The sequence below is a fragment of the Hyperolius riggenbachi genome, chromosome 8 (assembly GCF_040937935.1).
Source record: "Hyperolius riggenbachi isolate aHypRig1 chromosome 8, aHypRig1.pri, whole genome shotgun sequence".
Classification (NCBI taxonomy): Eukaryota; Metazoa; Chordata; class Amphibia; order Anura; family Hyperoliidae; genus Hyperolius; species Hyperolius riggenbachi.
This window is the reverse complement of record NC_090653.1, coordinates 78,308,826-78,330,402: the sequence shown is the minus strand read 5'-3', so window position 1 is coordinate 78,330,402 and position 21,577 is coordinate 78,308,826. Positions and strand designations below refer to the sequence as shown.

At 42.3% G+C, this 21,577-nt stretch overlaps 1 protein-coding gene across 1 annotated transcript in view; it reads right to left on the bottom strand.

Annotated features, from left to right (window-relative positions):
- Positions 1–21,577, bottom strand: part of LOC137528941 (cytochrome P450 2F2-like) — a 64,159-nt gene that overhangs the window by 25,014 nt on the left and 17,568 nt on the right. Inside the window, exons 3-4 of the mRNA XM_068250738.1 lie at positions 21,208–21,357; positions 2,269–2,429 (exon numbers count right to left, since the gene is read on the bottom strand). Coding sequence (XP_068106839.1) covers positions 2,269–2,429; positions 21,208–21,357 — 311 coding nt within the window. The remainder of the gene's footprint in view (positions 1–2,268; positions 2,430–21,207; positions 21,358–21,577) is intronic.

The following is a 21,577-nucleotide window of genomic DNA, read 5'->3' as shown; positions in this document are numbered from 1 at the left end:
AGCAGTGTGTTTGTCATGTCACAGACTCACAGCCAGACAGTGTGCTATTGTGTTGAGTTTCAGCATGTCATGTGACAGCATTACCTGAAGCAGAGTAAATTGTCTGTGACAAACAAACTGCTCACCCTCAGCTACTCAATTGCTCCTCAGGGAGGTACTCACAGTACAAAAATGCTACCCCTGAAATCTCTGCGCCTGATGCAAATGTTTCACCTTGCTTCATGAGAGAACCGGTCCTGCTTCCTCTTTCTGCTTCTCTCTTTCTGTATTGTAAACCCCCATCATGTGTAACCATTAAACATTAAAGTGAAACTTAAGTCAACGACCAGCTGGCTGCAATAGCAGCATAGGGGGCGATATACAGGCTGGGAACGCAAAGAATCACTCGCATTCCCATGCCTGTCGGCCAGTGACGGCCAAACTGGAAGTGTTCACTGGCGGGTCCTGGAGCGTCAGAGCGGGGCTGCGAGGGCACCGATCAGCTGCTGGGGGCTGAGGGAAGCCCCAGGTGAGTAAATCTCATTTTTTATCGTTGACTTAAGTTTCACTTTAAGCCATTAACTGTCAGGCAAAAAATAAAAAATCAATTCTTTATTTTTATCTGGTAAGTAATAACAAGTAATAAGGTTGCTAACCAGGCAATCCAAACGTTAAAATCACTATTAATTTTCTTGTTGATAAATGATCATTCTACAGTTTACCTGACTCTTATTTGGTACACACAAAATTTGGTACACACAAAGGAAGTTGCAGGGCATGCTGGGTTGTCCTTTTTTGTTTCTCTACTTTCCCCTCAGACTTAACTAATGCAGCCTGATTGCCTGAAGCCTCTTTCCCTCCTGTTTTCCCCATCCACACCTCTGTTCCTCGCTAATTGGCCAATATTTCTCATGCTGAGACAATGCACTTTCTATAGTGAAGGGCGGGCAATGCATACACAATCAGGCAGAGGAGAGTAAGGGAGAAAATGACATCAAGATGGGCTTCAAAAGAGCCACAGTTAACCACTTCAGCCTACAGCTTCGAAAATCTTATGCATCCGAGCAATGTTCACCTCCCATTCATTCGCTAATAACTTTATCGCTACTTATCAAAATTAATTGATCTATATCTCGTTTTTTCCGCCACTAATTAGGTTTTTTTTAGGTAGTACATTTTGCTAAGAGCCACTTTACTGTAAATACATTTTAACAGGAAGATTAAGATAGAAATGGAAAAAAATCATTATTTCTCAGTTTTTGGCCATTATAGTTTAAAATTAATACATGCTACAGTAATTAAAACCCATGCATTTTATGTGCCCATTTGTCCCGCTTATTACACCATTTAAATTACGTCCCTATCACAATTTATGGCGTCGATATTTTATTTAGAAATAAAGGTGCATTTTTTCAATTTGCGTTCATCACTATTTACAAGCTTATAATTTTAAAAAATTTAATAAGATACTCTCTTGACATGTATATTTAAAAAGTTCAGACCCTTAGGTAACTATTTATGTAGTTTTTTTTTTAATTGTAATTTTTTTTATTTTTTTTTAATACAAAAATGTATTTGGGTAATTTTAGTTTGGGAGGTAAATAGCCAGTTTTAGATGTAATATAATGAATTTTTTATTCATTACAGGTATGTGGGTGCAGTTTACTATTTGGCCACAAGATGGCCACATTCAAAAAATTCCTGGATGCGAACAATGTTGCATCTAGGAACTAAAATGAAGAGAAGAAGTTTCCTGGAGGCAGAAATACCACGCTCTCTGATGAGAAAGCGTCGGTATTTCTGCCGGGGACTTAGATCGGTGAATGGGAATTATATTCCCATTCACTGATCGGGGGGGCAGCGGGAGGCAGCGGGAGCGCGCGCGGGCGCGCGCCCGATCGCGCGCACCACACGGCTGCAGCACCACTGCATATCTGGACGGATATATGCGTCCAGATATGGTGAAGTGGTTAAAATAGGAAATGCTAAGAAGGATTTTCTCTTTTTTTACTGTAGAAAAATCACTAAAATCAGTGCAATACACATGTTATGTAAATAGAGAAAATGTTATGTAAATAGAGCAAGTATGTATCTACTTATATATGTGTTGTTTTTTTTAGATTGTATGGCTGAGTGTGTGTACTAGCCTTAAATCTGAAGACTATGGCATATAGAGAAATATTCACTTCTATCTGAAGATAAACTCCAATTTTAGTGTAAAAGAGTCCTTCTGGCCCATGCATTTGCAAAAACTTCACACAAAATGCACAGTGAAAATAAAAATCTCACCTGACCCCAGGGAGATGAAAAAATATGAAATGCTTCATTTGAATCCTTCAGAACGTTCATCCACTTTTTATCACTGTAGTCAAAGCGAGTTCCCATCACTATTTTAGCAATGATATTGGATGATGCACAGGTGAAGGTCGTGGAGGGTAGAACTGGCTGCCCTAAACAGATATAAAGAGTCTCATTAATAGGACAGGATATTTTATCTAAAATCAATAGAAACCTGTAGATTAGGTGTCTGTAGATTACAGTAAATTTAAAGCAAACCTGAACTGAAAATTAAAATCCACAATAAACATACACACGTCATACTTACCTCCTGTGTAGTCTACTCCTCAGTGTCTTTCTCCTCTCCCGCATCCTGTTTGTCCACTGTGATCTATGGAATGCTACATCCTCCATTTTGAAAATGGCCACTACCCCATAACAGCTTCCTGGTCAGCACACTGTTAAACTGTAGTATCACCCACTTGAGCCATAGGGAAACATGGACATTACGTTGCTCAACAGTTGTTGTTTCAGTTATAACTGACAGCAACTGGTATATAACTGAAAGCAACTGATATATATTTTAGTTCTGACAAAACGTTGTCAGAAATGGAAGGAATTGTTGTAAAATGGGGAGCTTCTGAGAGGAACTGACCATGAGGTGAGTATGTAATATTCATTTGCAGGTACAGCATGTGTTTATTTGAAATAATTTTACTCGGCTCAGGCTCACTTTAACCACTTCAGAACAAGAGCAATTTTCACATGTCAGCGCTATATTCATTCATCAATAACTTTATTACTACTTATCACACCTAAATGATCTATATCAGTGGCTGGATAATGTACTGGTTAAGGACACCACCTTTGACATGGGAGACCAGGTCAGCACCTATTCAGGAAGTAGTTCAAGGCAAGACTCCCCAACACTGCAGGGTGGCCTCTTGAGCGCGTCCCAGTGGCTGCAGCTCTTGAGCGCTTTGGCTCCGACAGGAGAAAAGCGCTATACAAATGTTTGGATTATTTTTTTTTTCAGGACAAATTAGGCTTTTAGTGAGTTAAAATTTTGTTTAGTTATTACCTTATTTTCTATGCATTTTAAAGGGAAAAATCAGGGGGAAAAATTGAAAAAAATACACACTATTTCTCCATTTACATCCATTGTAGCTTTACAATAAACAGTGCTAACTGTAAGTTAAACGCACAAATTGTATTTGCTTCTTCATCCTGGTTATTACAACATTTAGATTATGTTCCTAGTACAATGTATGGTGATAATATTGTATTTGGAAATAAAGGTGCCTTTTTTTGCTGTTTTTTGCTTCCTCATTGTACACTATCTGTGATTACAAGATCTTATTTCCAAAAATAATAGTAATATACCATCAAGGCATACAAATAAAAAATAAAAAGTTCCTAAGATAAAAATATATGTTTTTTTTTCTTTTATATTCTGTCACTTTGTTTTCTTTTTACAAGTCCTATTTTGGTACAGAATGTGCAAAAATGTAACTGCTTTTGATTCAGTTTGTGACTACAAAAGAAAATACAATACATGGGCCTCAACTCTAAAACTGTCCAAATTCTATTCTACTTCTTATCATGGTTAAAATGTTTCCACATACAGTATGTCTATTGTAGTGTTGCTAAGACTTTCCCAACTTTGATCATAGTTTTTAAAATGTCTTTTTTATGCTGGATTGAGTTTGTCCCTATTTATTTTTTATGAGACGTGGATCCAGGCTTTAAAGAGTAACTGTCAGGCTGCAGAAGCTAATTTAAACCTCTAGTCTCCTGTGTTAAACAGTTTAGAAGGAAGCCAAAAAGACATTACTGAAGATAAAGATCTGTCTTACCTTTGATGTATGCTTATCAGCAATGCTTAGACCTAAGCAAGCCGCAAGCCGCATAACATACTGCAAAGCATTCTGTGGCCCTCCCCTGGGCTGCTAAGGAGAAGACGGGATCAAGTTTCAGCAGCTTCTAAAACTCAGTCCAGCCACAGCACAGATAAATCTCCCGGCAGAGTACACTGCAGGAGTCAGCTATTGTTCCTAGCCACATGGCTCATTAATATTCACTGCAAACTAGTGTTATTCAGAATGAGCTGTTCTGTGATCAGAAGCAGGCAGGACATGACGACACATTTGGCTTCACAAACATGGAACCTGCCATGAGCTGTCAGGAGCATCATTCTCTGCATATACTACATACAAATTCTGTGAAATCCAAACGTGGACAGTGAAATGCATATGTAATGTAAGTACAGCCAATCTTTAGCTACTGATATATGTGTTTATTTTCTCTGAGACCCTATACCTAACAGCTCCTCTTTAAGACACACCAAAATGTATTCTACAACTTCTCACGGTTAAAAGGATATCACATGTGCCTCATTTAGTAACAAACTGATGGTGCACTCTTCACAAGTACACTGGACAAATATATCAGTCCAGTTGTCATTAAGTGGTTAAGAAATATAAAGGAGCAAACCTACTGTTAAAGTGAACCTGTAGTGAGAATAAAAATTAAAAACAGATATCTAAGGAAAGAGAAGCCTCTGGGTCCTATAGAGCCTTCCCATTCTCCTCACGGTCCCCTCTTTCCCCCACAGGCTTCTCCATTCAAACCTCCCACAGCGGGAGATTTCAAAAGTATTCGGTAGCCTGAGTCCTCCCGAAGACAGGCGGCTCTGTACTGCGCACAGGTGAGTGCACGAGATAGAGCACTCGCGTGTGCGCAGATGCGAAGCAGCCTGTCTTCGGGAGCCCAAGTGCTTCCGAAGACTTCTGAAGCCAGCCAAAGCGGAAGAGAGCAATTTTCACCTTTCAGAGGAGCGCCTATAACTTTATTACTACTTATCACAAATGAAATAATCTATATCTTGTTTTGGGGGTTTTTTTTGCCACTAATTAGGCTTTCTTTGGGTGGTACATTTTGCTAAGAATTATTTTATTCTAAATGCATTTAAATGGGAAAAATAAGAAAAAAATTAAAAAAATTAATTATTTCTCGCTCAGTTATCAGCCATTATAGTTTTAAAATAATACATGCTACCATAATTAAAACCCACACATTGTATTTGCCCATTTGTCCTGGTTATTAAAATGTTTAAAATATTTCTCTAGTACAATGTATGGCGCCAATATTTTATTTGGAATAAAGGTGCATTTTTTAATTTTGCGTCCATCACTAATTACAAGAGCATAATTTCATAAATAACATTAATATAGCCTTTTGATATACATATTCAAAAAGTTCAGTCGCTAAGGTAACTATTTATGTTTTGGGGTTTTTTTTACCTCCTAAGGACCAGAGGTTTAAACCCCCTAGTTACCAGGTCATTTTTTACAATTCGGCATTCCACAACTTTCCAGTTTATTGCTTAGTCATACAACTTAGAACTCAAATTAATTGTACTCCCTTTTCTTCTCACAAATAGAGCTTTCTTTTGGTGGTATTTGATTGCTGCTGCTATTTTTTTTATTATTATTATTACTGTGCCTGCACAGTACCCCGCGGGCAACGTGACCATGATTGACAGCGGCACTTTGCGCAGCCGCAGTAAGGACGACCTCGGGGGCGGCTTGAATACCGTGCGTGGAGAGTGGAGGTGACAGCGTGGGACAGCTGGCTGCAATGGCGCTGAAGAAAGCCCCAGGTGAGTAAAGCTCATTTGTTATTTTTTCCTTAATAACTCCTTTAACTGAGGAAGGGGGGGGGGGGGGGGGTTAAATGCTTGATTGTATAATTTATGATAAAATTGTGCAAAGGTCTCTCCTATTTGTTGTGTACTGAAATGTGCTCTACCCGAGTCATCATTAATTTTCTCTATGTATTAAGCCGCATTTTCCCTCTTAAGTAAGTCTGCCATGGTCTTACCTGATCTGTTTATCTCTCTGATGTGGGTTTTCAAGCATTTTTTATATTCTCTTTTGCAGTTATTATTTAGTAGAGTGTTCATCTTTAATCTTGCTTGCATTAATGTGCTATAATTTTCCAGTGAAGGGTTAGACTTGCGCTCAATTTCAATTCTTTCTTCCAGTTTTAATAATGCATCTAGCTTCCTTCTTTTTTCTTTATTTTTCCTAGCCCTTATTTTAATAAGAGTGCCCCGTATAACACATTTCAGTGTGTCCCATAGCAGAACCTCTGATATATTCTCAGTTCTAAAAAAAAAATCTTTAATGCATTAAATAATTTCTTTTTTCTCATTATCCCCTTTTATTGTGTCCAAATCCAATTTCCATGGTCTATTGTTAGATGGAGTATTGGTCCATTTTAGTGAGACTATAACAGGGACGACGTGATCTGAGTAAGAGAAATTGCCCATTGTTATATCAATAACATCTAAAATTTCAGACTGTGGAATCAAAAATAAGTCCAGCCTGGAGTACATTCCATGAGCAGGAGAAGTGAATGAGTAATCTCTAGTTCCTAAGTTTCTAATTCTCCAGAATCCACCAGCTGATGATGTTTTATGGTTATATGCACTTTAGCCAGATCTTTAATACTTATGCTGGAGCGACCAGTAGATGAGCCCACTCTGGATTTAGGGCAACATTGAAGTCACCCCCGATGACTATCCTACCCTTTGCCATTGGCTGAACTTTATAAAAAAAATGTAATATATACTTTATTTGGCCCTTATTAGGGGCAAACAAGTTAGCCAGTGTAATTTGTAAGCCATTCACCCTGCCCTGTACAAGAAGGCCCCTAGCTTGGTCATCCCTATAGATATTTTCAACCAGAAGATAGTTTGGAGTTAAAGATGATTGCTACACCACATGATTTTCTTAGATTATTAAAATTAATTATCCCTTGATTGTACCTTTTATCATAGATCTGTGGGACATTCCCCATCTTAAAGTGGGTTTACTGTAGGAATGCTATATCTATTTTATTTCTATTAAGTTCTTCTATTATCCTTCCCCTTTTACTACCAGAGTTCACTCCTTTTTACATTTATAGATTGAATTCTTAAAATATCCATTTTATTAAGGGAACAAGTTTAAAAATAGCTTACAGTTGGGGAGAAGCCCATTAGTCATCAGAGGGGTTAGTAGGGGTTGTAATCTGGTGCTCTGATAAATTACCATTCATACTTCCATCCATACAAAAAGGACAAACACTAAGGGCTCTTTCACATCAGAGCTTGCGTTGGAGTACGCTCAAAGCATACGTTTTGTTGTATGCGTTTTAATGCGTTTTGATATGCGTTGCACTGCAGTGAGTGTGCGTTTTTAATCCGTTTTCAATGCGTTACAGGACATAGGAAAACGCAGGTAATTTTTTTTTCTTTTAGTTTTCAACTTTCTACATTGTTCCTCTGTTGCATTCTGGGACCGATTGCCTGCGTTACCGGATTAAAAACGCGCATAGTGTGCATTTTACATTGACTAACATTGTAACGCATAAAGCTAGCGTCGGCCGAAAAACTGCGCCTTGGTGCAGTGTAACGCAACGCACAAAAAGGCTGCGTTATATGTGAAAGCTAAAATGAAAGTCTATGGACTTTCATTTCACCTTGGGTAACGCAAACTTTATCCTTTGCGTTGAAACGCAGAAAATCTGCCCTAATGTGAAAGAGCCCTAAGCAACCAAAGGAAAATAAAATATGGATTAGAATATCCATATAAAGATTCCTTCCATGTGGGTGGGACCTGGGTATGTTAAATGTTCCGACCTGTGTCATCTTGACAGCTTTATTGGGGCTCCTAGGTATGTCACCAAAGGGCACCAACAGAACCTAAATAGAAAAATAGATTGGTCTACACCCCCCAGACCATCCAATAACATGAGTATTACACCAAAATTTAATAAGTCACTAAATGGGTCTTGATATTATCATTGTTCCCAACCATCCAAATGCAAGGGAGGTAGATCAAGGGCTTGCAAGAAATGAGTCAAAGGTTCACCATCTTTGAGAGTACAAGTCCTCCCATTCACAGTGGCAATTAAAGACAAAGGGAAGCTACACCTGTAACTCCCTTTCTTTTCATAGCTCTTGTACAAAACAGGTGTCAAAATTCTTCGTCTTTAAATAGTCCTCAATTGTTTTCACCTATGTTTTTGCCTATGTACTCTACAGCAGGGCTGCCCAGTAGGTTAATCGCGATCTACTAATAGATTGCGACCACCTGCAGAGTAGATTGCAGCCGCAGCTGTCAGATTTTGCTGCCGTAGCAGCATCAGTGAGCAGAAGGGAGGTGCGGCTGAAGGGGAGGCGTGGCTGAAAGGGAAAGAGGAGCAAATGAGGAGAAAGCATCTCCTTTCCTCCAGTCTGCGAGACTTACACATCGTCTCCTCCCCTCCAGGCTGCCTGTGAGACATGTACAGAGTCTCCTCCTCTCCAGGCTGCCTGTGAGACATGTACAGAGTCTCCTTCCCTCCAGGCTGCCTGTGAGACATGTACAGAGTCTCCTCCTCTCCAGGCTGCCTGTGAGACTTGCACAGAGTCTCTTCCCCCCTCCAGGCGTCTCCTACTCTCAGGCTGTAAGTAGTGCACCGGGTGGCCAAATAGCTTCAGGAGGATTCTGAAGCTGATTGCTGTGTATGAAGGGGGTAGAAGGATTGTGTGCTGGGATGGGGAGGGGGGATTCTGCAGTTATTTGCTATGGGGCAGAAGAATTCTGTGACTGCTGTACTGGGAAATTTTGAGTGGGGCGGGGGGGGGGGGGTTGAGACACTCTGTGTGTGTGTGGGGGGGCTCTACAGGAATGGCAGGACTATTATTTTAGTTATCTTTAAGTGATCCTGTTGTCTGATAACTTGGTATGGCTCAAGTGAGGGTTGGAGGTTTTATCTACAACTTAGGTCCTTCACAATTTTCTAATGCTCTTCATGCTTAAAGTGAATGGGAACCGCATTTGTAAAAAAATTAAGCAAATACTTACCATATAGAGCCTTCCATCTCCTCTCTCGGTGCTCTCTATCCTCCCTCCCCTCCCCCCCCCCCCCCCCATTTCAATCCACCGTCGAAAGGGTATTTGGAAGTCTTCAGGAGCCGTGTCCTCCCGAAGACGTGCGGCTCCATACTGCACAGGCGTGAGCATGCTTGCACAGGTGCAGTACAGGGCCGCCCTTGTTCTGGAGCACTCAGGCTCCCTGAAGACTTCTGAAGCCTCCTTCGGCCGGGTAAAGCAGTATTTGACTAAATTAGTCAAATACTGCTACCAGGCGAGCCAGCACCGGAACGAGGGGACCAGGAGAGGGGACGGAAGGCTCTATACGACCCAAAACCTTCCCTCTCCTTGGGTAAGTGTCTCATTTTTTTTAAATGCAGTTCCCATTCACTTTAAAGAATATCCATTCCGTATACACATTATGAATAGAATGTTTTATGATAAACAAACAAAGGGATGGAGGCTGTTTGACTTATACTCAGTCGGATCACCATAGTTTCTGAATAGAAATTAACATAGAGTTTCCACTATAAGGAAAACTTGTAAAATGTAAAATATGTATAAAATGTACTTTTCTCCAAGAGTAAGTTGAATTATAGATTCATGTTTTTTCCGCTGTTACTGTCCCCTACAGCTGCTAATTAAAAGCTGACAGATCTGACAGATTTTGGACTAGTCCATCTCCTCATGGGGGATGATTCTCAGCATTTCCTAATCTTTTACAAAAGCAATCCCTGGAAAGGAACTATACATAGATGCTGGCCAGCCTCCCTAGTTGTTTGCACACCATTTGGCAGTTGATCTGAGCAATTGCCCTTCAGTAAGTGCTTTTGTAAATACATAAATAACTCAGAATCCCCCATGAGGAGATGGACTGGTCCAAAACCTGACAGATCCATCAGATTTTCACTACCTAAGTGGCAGAGACATAGAAAAAAAGTTCACAAATTTTTTAGTGAATTTTACTCTGCGATAAAAGTACTTTTTACGTACATGTTGTGGAGTTTTCAAGATATTTGCAATAAAGATTCGTAATAAAGTTACATATACATAAGCCAATATAAAAGCGGTTGATAGGTTCTCTTTAGAGTCAGCTCAAATAGTTTAAAACATGATTTTTAACTATGAAGAAGCAAGACACTAGTTAATGATTTTTGCATAAAGAGATAAATCCAAAGTTGTTTTATTATTTGCTTTGTATGTTTAATTAAGATAGAAGTGACCCAGCTACAGGAGCATTTACGGCATGTCAAACTGATATTTTTCTGCAGAACTTTTTTTTTTTTGCACAAATATCTGCTGACTTGTTTTTTAGGATCACGCTACCTAGAAGTAATAATTAACTGAGTAACGTGATTTTTATGTAAATGAATGTTATAAAGCATGGATGGTTTCTGGGAACTGATATGTGTCCATAGCTCCCCTCTTTGGGAGCCCTGTCCCTCAGTCCCTCTTTCCTCCTCATTTGTCCCTCTTTTAGAACTTTGTCCCTCTTTCTATGTAAATATGTATATTTCTCTACTAAAAATGTGTGCGATTGACTCTAAACTTTATTTCCCATTCTTTAAATTGATATATTACTAATTTTAGTACTATAAATGTTAATATGAATGAAAATGAACCAGGATCGAAAGGACCAGTGTGGTGTAAATTATAAAACAACATATTTTTCTTATGAAATCTTTATGGTATGCGTGACTAGGGGTGTGATGGGGGCGTGGTCATGGGGTGTGGCAAGGGCATGGCTTAAGTGTCCCTCTTTCGGATATCAAAAAGTTGGGAGGTATGTGTGTGTCAATGTATTGCTTCTCCTGAAGATTACTATAGCCTAGGCTGTGGCCTACTATTGGGAGTCCATAATGCCAATGTTACTCTGAGGTGTTGGGCCTTTCTTTGAATTTACAAGTCCTCCTGAGTACACAGTTGACAATTTGAAAATTAATTTTAAAATGTACAATTTTTCAGAATAGTTGTCATTTAATAAGGGGGTCTTGGCATAGAAGGGTAACTTAGCAACATTTGTTATGTGGGGTTCTGACAAGGGGCAAGGCCATACTCTGATTGTGGAACATACTGTAACAATGCAAGTAACTTGTGTCAACTTCTCCTCGAGTCTTCAGAAATACCAAATGAAGTAGGTCAAGTGCAGTGGGTCAGCATACTTGACTTTATTCTTAGAATATGAATGTGAATTCATATTTCCAGGATGTGAAAGGTAGAAGAGTTGCCTGCTATGTTAAAGTAGAACTTGTGAAGTGAAAAGAATATGGAGGCTGCCATATGTATTTCCATTTAAACAAAACCAGTTGTCTGACAGCCCTGCTCATGTATCTGGCTACAGTAGTGTCTGAATAACACCAGAAACATGCATGCAGCTAATCTTGTCAGATCTGACAATAATGTCAGAAACACCTGATCTGCTGCATGCTTGAAAACAAGAAGAGACTCGAGAGCCCAATATGGTGCAGTATTGTCAGGTAAAATGAAGAGTTCAATACAATTTTATGTGTATATACTCACAAACACGGGTTACCCATAGGCAACCACTTTAAATGCAGGTGGGGAGCATTAGGACCTGACCCCACTCAGGTTAAGAAGTCGTTCTTTGTAGATAGTAGATGGGGATGCACCCCTCCACCCAGGGTGGACTAGAAGATCAGCAAAAACTCGGTATACCGTATACAGAGGCGCCAGAGTAGAGTAAAATGTTTTAAAAACAGTTTAAAAGCCGAGGGGGATGTTAGGGTGGACCTACCACCCTCTTACAAAACAGAAAACTCTCGATATAACAGAATTGAAAAAATAATTTATTCAACTCCACAAATGCAACGCGTTTCGCAGGCGCGACCCCGCCTCCTCAGGCAAAAATGAGAGCACAACTCAATGGGTCAAGCATTAAGTTTGAGCGCCTCTGTGGGCGCTCAAACCTCAGAGGCGCTCAAACCTACTGCTTGACCCTGCGAAACGCGTTGCATTTGTGGAGTTGAATAAATTATTTGTCAATTCTGTTTTATCGAGACTCAAGTGAGTTTTCTTTTTTTGTAAGAGGGAGGTAGGTCCACCCTAACATCCCCCTTCGCTTTTAAACGGTTTTTAAAATGTTTTACTCTACTCTGGCGCCTCTGTATACCGAGCTTTTGCTGATCTGCTGCATGCTTGTTCAGGGGCTATGGCTAAAAGTATTAGAGGCAGAGGATGAGCAGGATAGCCAGGTAACTGGTATTGCTTAACCTTCCTGGCGGTAAGCCCAAGCTAAGTTCGGGCTATGCCACGCAGGAGGCTAGCTCAGCTTCTGGTGGGGCGATTTGCCCCATTTAAAGTGCTGTGCGCGCAGCTAGCACTTTGCTAGCCACGCGCACAGCTTGATCGCCGCCGCTCTGCTGCGATCGTCCGCACGCAGCGGCGGAACAGTCCCCCCCCCCCGCCAGAGCCCTGCGCTGCCCGGACCAATGAGTTCCACGCTATGGGCTGGATCGGAGGTGTCTGATGTCAGGACGTCGGCTGACGTCCATGACGTCATTCCCATCGTCGCCATGGCGACAGGAGAAGCCAAACAGGGGAACGCGTTATATACGCGTTCCCCTGTTTGCTATTGATGCCGGCGACAGTCGCACTAGAGGGACACATGCGCCCTCTAGTGGTGTTTCATGTAGCTACCACTCTGGTAGCTTTACATGAAACAAAAAGTAAAAATAAAAAAAACGGATTTCTGCCTATTTGGCAGAAAAAAATCAGCCGCCAGGAGGGTTAAAAGGAAATAAATATGGCAGCCTCCATATTCTTCTTATTTTAGTTGCCTTTTAAATAAAAGAAAATAATTTGCAGATAGATTGGATCCTGCTGTTGTTGGTCTATAAGCCTTTTTTGGGGTGCAGGAGGCCATTGTTAAAGTCAAATAGGGGTTCATCAATTTCATTTGAATTGTTAGTATGGCTGGTGATTTATTTTTTCTCCTTCTTCCATCTCTCCCCTATTGCTTTTCTTTTGAATTCTATTTTCCATTTTCTCCGCAGGATACTGTTACACAAATCTAGGCTGAAGTTCAAATTATTCCCCCAGCTCCCTCCCTCATTGCATTCCAGAATAGAAATCAATTACTGGTGGCAGCAAAATGCAAGTGAACTGTTTAAAGGGCAACTGAAGTGAAAATAAACATATGAAATAATGAATTGTATGTGTTGTACAGCTAAGAAATAGAACATTATAGAACGTATCGTGTTTCCAGTACAGGAAGAGTTAAGAAACTTCAGCTGTTATCTACAGTTGTGTTCAAAATTATTCAACCCCCACTGAAATTGAGTGTTTTGGCCAGTTTGACATTGATTTTGATCATTTCAGTCATTTTGTTTGCAATTAAATCAAAGAGGCACTTGTAAGTCAGACAAATATAACATAACATTTATAATGAAATAACCACAAATGTATTTTCTGTGCTCACATCATTATCAGTTTTATTCAACCCCCAAGTGACATTCATGCTTAGTACAACATCCTTTTCCAGTTATAACAGCTTTTAAACATGAAGCATAGCTTGACACAAGTGTCTTGCAGCAATCTACAGGCATGTTAGCCCATTCTTCATGGGCAAAAGCCTCCAGTTCAGTCACATTCGTAGGCTTGCTCGCTGCAACTGCTTTCTTTAAGTCCCACCAGAGGTTCTCAATCGGATTTAAGTCTGGTGACTGCGATGGCCACTGCAAAATGTTCCAGCCTTTAATCTGCAACCATGCTCTAGTGGACTTGGAGGTACTGTATGCTTGGGATCATTGTCCTGTTGAAAGGTCCAATCTCTCCCAAGCCTCAGGTTTGTGATGGACTGCGTCACATTTTCTTCCAATATCTCCTGGTACTGAAGAGAATTCATGGCACCTTGCACACGCTGAAGCTTCCCTGTGCCTGCAGAAGCAAAACAGCCCCCCGCCATGCTTCACAGTAGGCAAGGGGTTATTTTCTTCATAGGCCTTGTTCTTCCTCCTCCAAACATAGCGTTGATCCATGGGCCCAAACAGTTCTAATTTTGTTTCATCAGTCCACAGAACACTATCCCAAGACTTTTGTGGTTTGTCCACATGACTTTTGGCATACTGCAGTAGACTCTTCTTATTCTTTGGAGACAGTAAGGGGGTGCGCCTGGGAGTTCTGGCATGGAGGCCTTCATTACGCAGTGTGCGCCTTATTGTCTGAGCTGAAACTTCAGTACCAGCATCTGACAAATCTTTTTTCAGTGGTAGTCTTTAAGGGTTTGAAAAATTGTGTAAGTGAAGAAATCACACACAAAAAAAAAAACATTTAATACTGTATTAAAAAATACAATTGATGTCATTTTAGTTGCATTTGGTTCTTTACAAAGTCCTTGTAAGATTTAATTCTGAACACAATTACAAATGTACACTGAATTCCCTCAAACCCTTTACAGCATTGGGGGGGGGGGGGGTCAAATAATTTTGAACAAAACTGTACGGAAAAGAGCTTCTGTGAGCTCCACTAACTAGTTGGTCTCTGATTTCTGGAGCACTATACATCAATGAAACAGCTTCAGATAAGGTTCAGTGAGAAGAGAAGTTCATGGGGTCATTAGTTCTGCAAACCACACTATGTATTTTACACAATAAGACAGAGCAAACTGCAAATATGACAATATGATGCAATGCTATAAAAAACGCTAAGGCTATACAACTGAAAATAAAAATATGGGACTAATTTCTTTGCTACTAATGTTCTATTCCTTATCCATACTACACATAGAATTCACGATATCATTTTTTTCCACTTTAGTGTCACGTTAAGGAATACAAATACAAACTGGTCATAAACATGGATCGGTACTGTGCTATTTGCACAATTGAATACCCGTTTGTAAAAAAGACTTTCTACTGACCACTGGACAACCAAAGGACAACTGTAGTGAGAGAAGGATATGAAGGCTGCCATATTTATTTCCTCTTAAACAATACCAATACCAAAACTGTCCTGCTGATCCTTTGCCTATAATACTTTCAGCCATAGACCCTGAACAAGCATGTGCAGATCAGGTGTTTCTGTCCTTATTGTCATGCTTGTTTCTGATGTTATTCAGACACTACTGCAGCCAAATAGATCAGAAGGGCTGCCAGGCCGCATGGTGGTGTAGAGGTTAGCGCTCTCGCCTTGCAGCGCTGGGACCCCGGTTTGAATCCCAGCCAGAGCACTATCTGCAAGGAGTTTGTATGTTCTCCCTGTGTCTGCGTGGGTTTGCCCTCGGGCACTCCGGTTTCCTCCTACATCCCAAAATCATGCAGCTAAGTTAATTGGCTCCCCCTAAAAATTGACCCTAGACTACAATACATACACACTACACGATACATACATAGACATAGGACTCTGGTAGGGATTAGATTGTGAGCTCCTTTGAGGGACAATTAGTGACTAGACTATATACTCTGTACAGCGCTGCGTGTGTCGGCGCTATATAAATACTAAATAATAATATTATTTAACAGGAAACCAATATGGCAGCCTTTATATTTTTCTCACTTCAATTGTCCTATAACACTCATTCTCATCCATCTTTTGAAGTGCTGATAAAATGTGCTAACTCGGAGTTTCCAGTTAGGGAACATAACGTCGGAGCAATACAGCAGCTGACATCCTCTTTCTCTAAAAGAAAATGCCAATTGCCTGATTTCTGTGCTGATGCTCTGCCCCCTTTCACACTTCCGCTTTTGTATCAAGGCGCACCAATTCTGCACATCGCCAAGCAGAAGTAATGATAGCACTATAGAGCTAGCTCAAGTGTGAGCAGCCCCTAACACTTTATGCATATTTGCTTCAAAAGCATTCAAAGTAAATGGGAACCGTGCTGCAAAAAAAAAAAAAAAAGCCAGATACTTACCAAAGGAGAAGGAAGGCTCTGGGTTCTAATGAGCCTTCCCTCTCCCGTTGCCCTCATTATAGTGCGGTCTCCAGCAGTAGTATTTGACTAATTTGGTCAAATACTGCTCGCTCCGCTGGCGAAGGTGACTTCGGGAAGTCTTTTGGAGCCTGAGTGCGAGCCACTCGCACATGCGCAGTATGGAATCAACTCCCGGCCCCTGGACTGCCTAACGCCGATAGGCATAAGGTCCTGCGGCCCTGTTTTGCTGGACTCTGCTCCACCTTCAGTCTCCCAGCGGCGATCGCTGCTTGGAGATTGTTAGACGGCAAAACCGCTGTCTATTTACTTGGTGCAGTGCTGCGATCTATGGCAGTGCTGTACTGGGGACAGCCGTGTGACACGGCTGTCCCCCTGGGGCACACAGAAGCGATCCGCTGTGATAGGCTGAAGGGAGAGGGAAAAAATACACAAATTTAATAAAAAAAAAAAAGAAAGAAATATTGACCAAAAAGTAAATAAACATTGAGGGAGCGATCAGACCCCATCAACAGAAAGCTCTGTTGGTGGGGAGAAAACCGGGGGGGGGGATCACTTGTGTGATGACATGCACAGCCCTGCAGCGAGGCATTAAAGCTGCAGTGGCCTATATCATGAAAAATGGCCTGGTCTTTAGGGGGGTTTACCATTGCGGTCCTCAAGTGGTTAAGTATTAGGTAAGTATCTGGCTTTTTTGTCAGCACAGTTCCCATTTACTTTAAAGCCTTAGCTTATACTCACGGACAGTTCTGTGTTTCTAAATTACTGTAGATTTGGGGGTTATTCTATTATAGGCAGTCCCTTACAGACAAACAACCCCAGTTACAATTTTCCATACATGCAAACAAAATTGTCTTTGTGTATAAAATATACAATGCTGTTTTTTATTTCTTATTTTTGTTGTTACATGATGCAGTGTTGTACAAACTGTTGTAAGTAGTTGGAAACAAATTAAATGTTTGTTGAAAATAACAAAAAAATATTGTTTTTTTAAGTCCAGAGTTGTCTGAAAGTAAATAATTTATCCTCGTTTCCCTATGTCAGGGTGTCCAAGCTTTTTAGACCAAGGGCCATATTGACATTCCTGAGATTGCTCGGGGGCTGAACTATTAAAATTAAACACAATTTTTGCTGGTAGCCACTGAGTACACTATGCCTATGACATTTTGTCAAATACAATTTTCCATGGAAATTAAACCATGCTATCTGCTGCTGCTGTCAGAGTGGTGGAAAATGCTGTTGCTGTCAGAGTGGAGGTAACTGCTGTTACTGCTGACAGAAGATGGTAACTGCAGTGGTGGGTGCTGTTGGCAGAGTGGTGGTAACTGGCTACTTTTGCTGCTGGCAAAGTGGTGGTAACTGCTTTTGTTGCTGGCAGAGTGGTGGACTCTACTGCTGCAGCTGGCAAAGTGGTTGTAACTGCAGAGGTAAATGCTGCTGGCAGAGTGGTGGTAACTGCTGTTGCTGCTGGCAGGGTGGTGGTGACTACTGCAGCAGCTGGCAAAGTGGTGGTAACTGCAGAGGTGAGTGCTGCTGGCAGAGTGGTGGCAACTGCTGTTGCTGCTACCAGAGTGGTGGTAACTGTAGTGGTGGGTGCTGCTGGCAGAGTGGTGGTAACTGCTTCTGCTGCTGGCAAAGTGGTGGTAACTGCTGTTGTTGCTGGCAAAGTGGTGGTGATTACTGCTGCAGCAGCTGGCAAAATGGTGGTAACTGCAGAGGTGAGTGCTGCTGGCAGAGTGGTGGTCACTGCTGTTGCTGCTGGCTGAAGGTGGCAACTGCAGTGGTGGGTGCTGCTGGCAGAGCAGTGGTAACTGCTGTTACTGCTTGCAGAGCAATGGTAACTTCTGCTGCTGCTGGCAGAGTGGTGGTAACTGCTGCTGGAAGAGTGGTGGTAGCTGCAGTAGTGGGTGCTGCTGGCAGAAAGATGGTAGCTGCTGTTGCAATTGGCAAAGTGGTGGTAACCACTCCTGAAGCCGGCATAGTGGTGGCACAGTGGTGGGTGCTGCTGGCACAGTGGTGGTAACTGCTGCAGATGGTAGAGTGGAGGTACCTGCTGCTGCTGCTGGCAGAATGGTGGTAACTGCTGCTACAGTTGGTAGAGTGGTGGTAACAGCTGCTGCAGTTTGTAGAGTGGTGGTAACTGTTGCTGCAGCTGGCTGAGCAGTGCTAATTGCTGCAGCATTTTTTTTTAAGTTGTATAGTAATTTGTATAGTAATTGAGACTACCGGAAAAAGGATGGGGAGGCACAGTGGGGACATAAGATAGCCTCTGCATGCGGCGCCAGTCAGTTAACAACTGTAGAGAGCTTTGGGGCCACCAGAAATGGTTTAGCGGGCCTGACTTTGGACATGCTTCCCTATTTATAACACATAACTCAATGTACAAACAAATTCAACGTACAAACTTCCAGTACATAACCTTTTTGTGAATAGGGAACCACCTGTACTCACCTAACCTTCATATTTCATGCAGCCATTTCAAAGGAAAACCCTTTAGAATTCATAGTCATGTGATCCAAGATCCAGTCATAAAGCTGGAAGAGCTAATGATCAGCTCTCACTGAGTGCCACTCTAAAGGTGGCCATACGCTTATAGATTTGCAGCAGATTCGACCATCAGATTTCTGTCAGATGCCTGTCATGTCGAATCTGACAGGAATCTATCTGATGTGTGCCACACACTAGGAACAGATTTCCAATAGATTTCAGAATGAAATCTATTGCAAATCTATCTAAATGCATCATTGGACCATTAGATCCAATGCAACTGTATGGGCCATGGATCTGCTACCAGCAGCAGATCAACCTAGATCTTCCATCCTGTCAGAGAGATCAAATCCATTGAAATCGATCAAAATCGCCCACAAATCAATCAATAGATTTGAAAGAATCGATTTCTGATTGATCGATCGATTCTATAGAATCGATCAATGGCTGAAATCGACCAGTGTATAGGCCCCTTAAGCAGAGAAGGGAAGACATAGGAGGGGTCAGATGATAATCTCGTTACCTCTGAGCAATGACTGTTTTGTCTAATGTAATGGCCACTGGTGGAATGCATACAGTACAGAGCAAAAATGATCCTTAGCTCAACCCTACCTAGTGCCTGATTCCTACAGCAAATCCAAAAGGTTTGTCTGCTTAGAGTAGGTTTTAATTCTCAACTTTTAATAAGAGAAAATAGGTTGAGAACACAGCATCCCTTCTGCCATATGTTCTGCATTCAGGGCCGGCCCGCTCATGAGGCGGGGTGAAACTTTTGCCTCAGGCGGCAAATTTCTAGGGGCGGCATCCGCCCGTCGGAGGGTGCGGGGAGCCGGCAGCCCAGCTGGAGGGGTAGCGGGCAGGGCGGGGGTATTGGGCCTAGCGGAGGGGAGGGGGGTCGGACCCCCCCCTCCCTCGCCTGGGTCCCCGTCCTCCGCTCCCCTCCAGCCTTAAATACATCAGAACTAGCGCAACTCGTAAGAGGCAGTGGGCGGGGAGGACTCACCTCTTCCTCGCTCGATCCAGCGTGCGCTCCACTGACGTCACTTCCTGCACGCCGCCCACTGTATTGTAAATGGACGGCGCTGCAGTAAGGGACGTCAGTGGAGCGCACGCTGGATCGAGCGAGGAAGAGGTGAGTCCTCCCCGCCCACTGCCTCTTACGAGTTGCGCTAGTTCTGATGTATTTAAGGCTGGAGGGGAGCGGAGGACGGGGACCCAGGCGAGGGAGCGGGGGGGTTTCGACCCCCCTCCCCGTCGCTAGGCCCCATACCCCCGCCCTGCCCGCTACCCCTCCAGCTCGGCGGCGGCGCCCCCCCTCCCCCATGGGGGGGGGGGGGGGCGGCAGCAATAATTTTTTTTAACATTTGCCTCAGGCGGCAAAAAGTTTAGGGCCGGCCCTGTCTGCATTATGTAAAATAGTTGCAGAACAATCCAAAGAAACTCTCAATGCTGGCTCTGGATTTCATTACAAATGTCTGGCAGCTGCTACCTAACCGCCCACTGTGTGTTGCTCCACAGCACTGGCCCTATCTTAAATGTGGCCCTAACTCTAGCTTCATTCCAATTCTAGCAAGGTGGCATACTGGATAGCCCTCTCACCTTCCAGTGCTGGGTCCCTGGTTCAAATCCCAGCCAGGGCACAGAGTTTGTATGTTCTTCCTGTATTTGTGTGAGTTTCCTCCAGGCACTCCGGTTCTTCCCACATCCCAAAAACATACTGATAATTTATTTAGCTTCCTCCTAAATTGACCCTAGACTACAATGAACGTGTGGCTCAGTGGCGTAGCTTAGGAGCTGTGGGCCCCGATGCAAGTTTTACATGGGCCCCCCCCCAAGCACTCTATTCATAACAATTGATGCGGCGCACCAAAACCTGCCAATGGCAAGTACAGTGTCAGAGGTGCAAGAAGGGGATGGGGAACAGTTTGTTGATGATTACCACTATTCAAAGCATCTATAGAAGTGATTATTATGAGCACAGGACCAATAGAGAGCTAATACTGCAGTTCAGGGAGGGCCTGTCGGTGGGCCCCGATGCGGTCGCAACCTCTGCACCCCCTATTGCTACGCCCCTGGTGTGGCTAATAGATTGTAAGCTCCTCTGGGGAACAGTTAGTGACAAGACAATATACTCTGTACAGCGCTGTGGAAGATGGAAGATGTCAATCCTATATAATAAAACCCCTGTGTCACTGCGTCCTGTCCGTGTGTGTGTGTGTGTGTATCCCTGCTTCCAGACTTGACAGTTTGCTGTCTGAGAACCTCATTGCATTGTGGGAAATAACAGCTTATTCCAACTGCCAAGAAAACAATATCTCCCTGTGTGCATATACTTCGAAAGTGGTAAGGGACGGATGAGCAGGAAGCATCGGTATGCGCATTGCCGGGGTTTAGCGGCCGTGGCCTAGCGCCCGTTTTTTAACGGGCGGGCCTTTTTATTAGTGCTATATAAAAACAAAATAATAAAAAAAGTAACCTCTTAAATTGTGGTATCAAGTCACATAACAGAATATCTGCTATCTCTTGCTTATAATCTAAGTCTGAATCATGAGGATAATAGATTTCCTGTAACCTTGTGATGACACTGGTTGCCCAAGTAACCCTCCAATATGCCTAGATGCCTGAAAGAAAGTCAAAGGCAATTAGCTAGGACCAGCACTGTTTCCTCACCATTTAGACTTCGGAAATGTTCCACAACATGATGGGCTTCCTCCAGTATGGGCTCTTCTAAGCTCTTCTTTCCCATTCCAAAGTCTTTAAGAGTCTGAAGAGAAAATTGCCTCAGCTGCTTCCACTCATCTCCACTGCTGAAAGATAAACCTGACAAAACCAAAAATAATACTAGTTAAAGAGAAACGCAAGTGAAAATGTAATGTAATAATGAACTGCAATGAAAAATGTAATGTAAAAAGTGCTTAATCTTTACAATAATTATTTATAAATGTTTTAGTCAATGTTTGCCCATTGTAAAATCTTTCCCCTTCCTGATTTACATTCTGACATTTATCATATGGTGACATCTTTACTGCTGGCAGGTGAT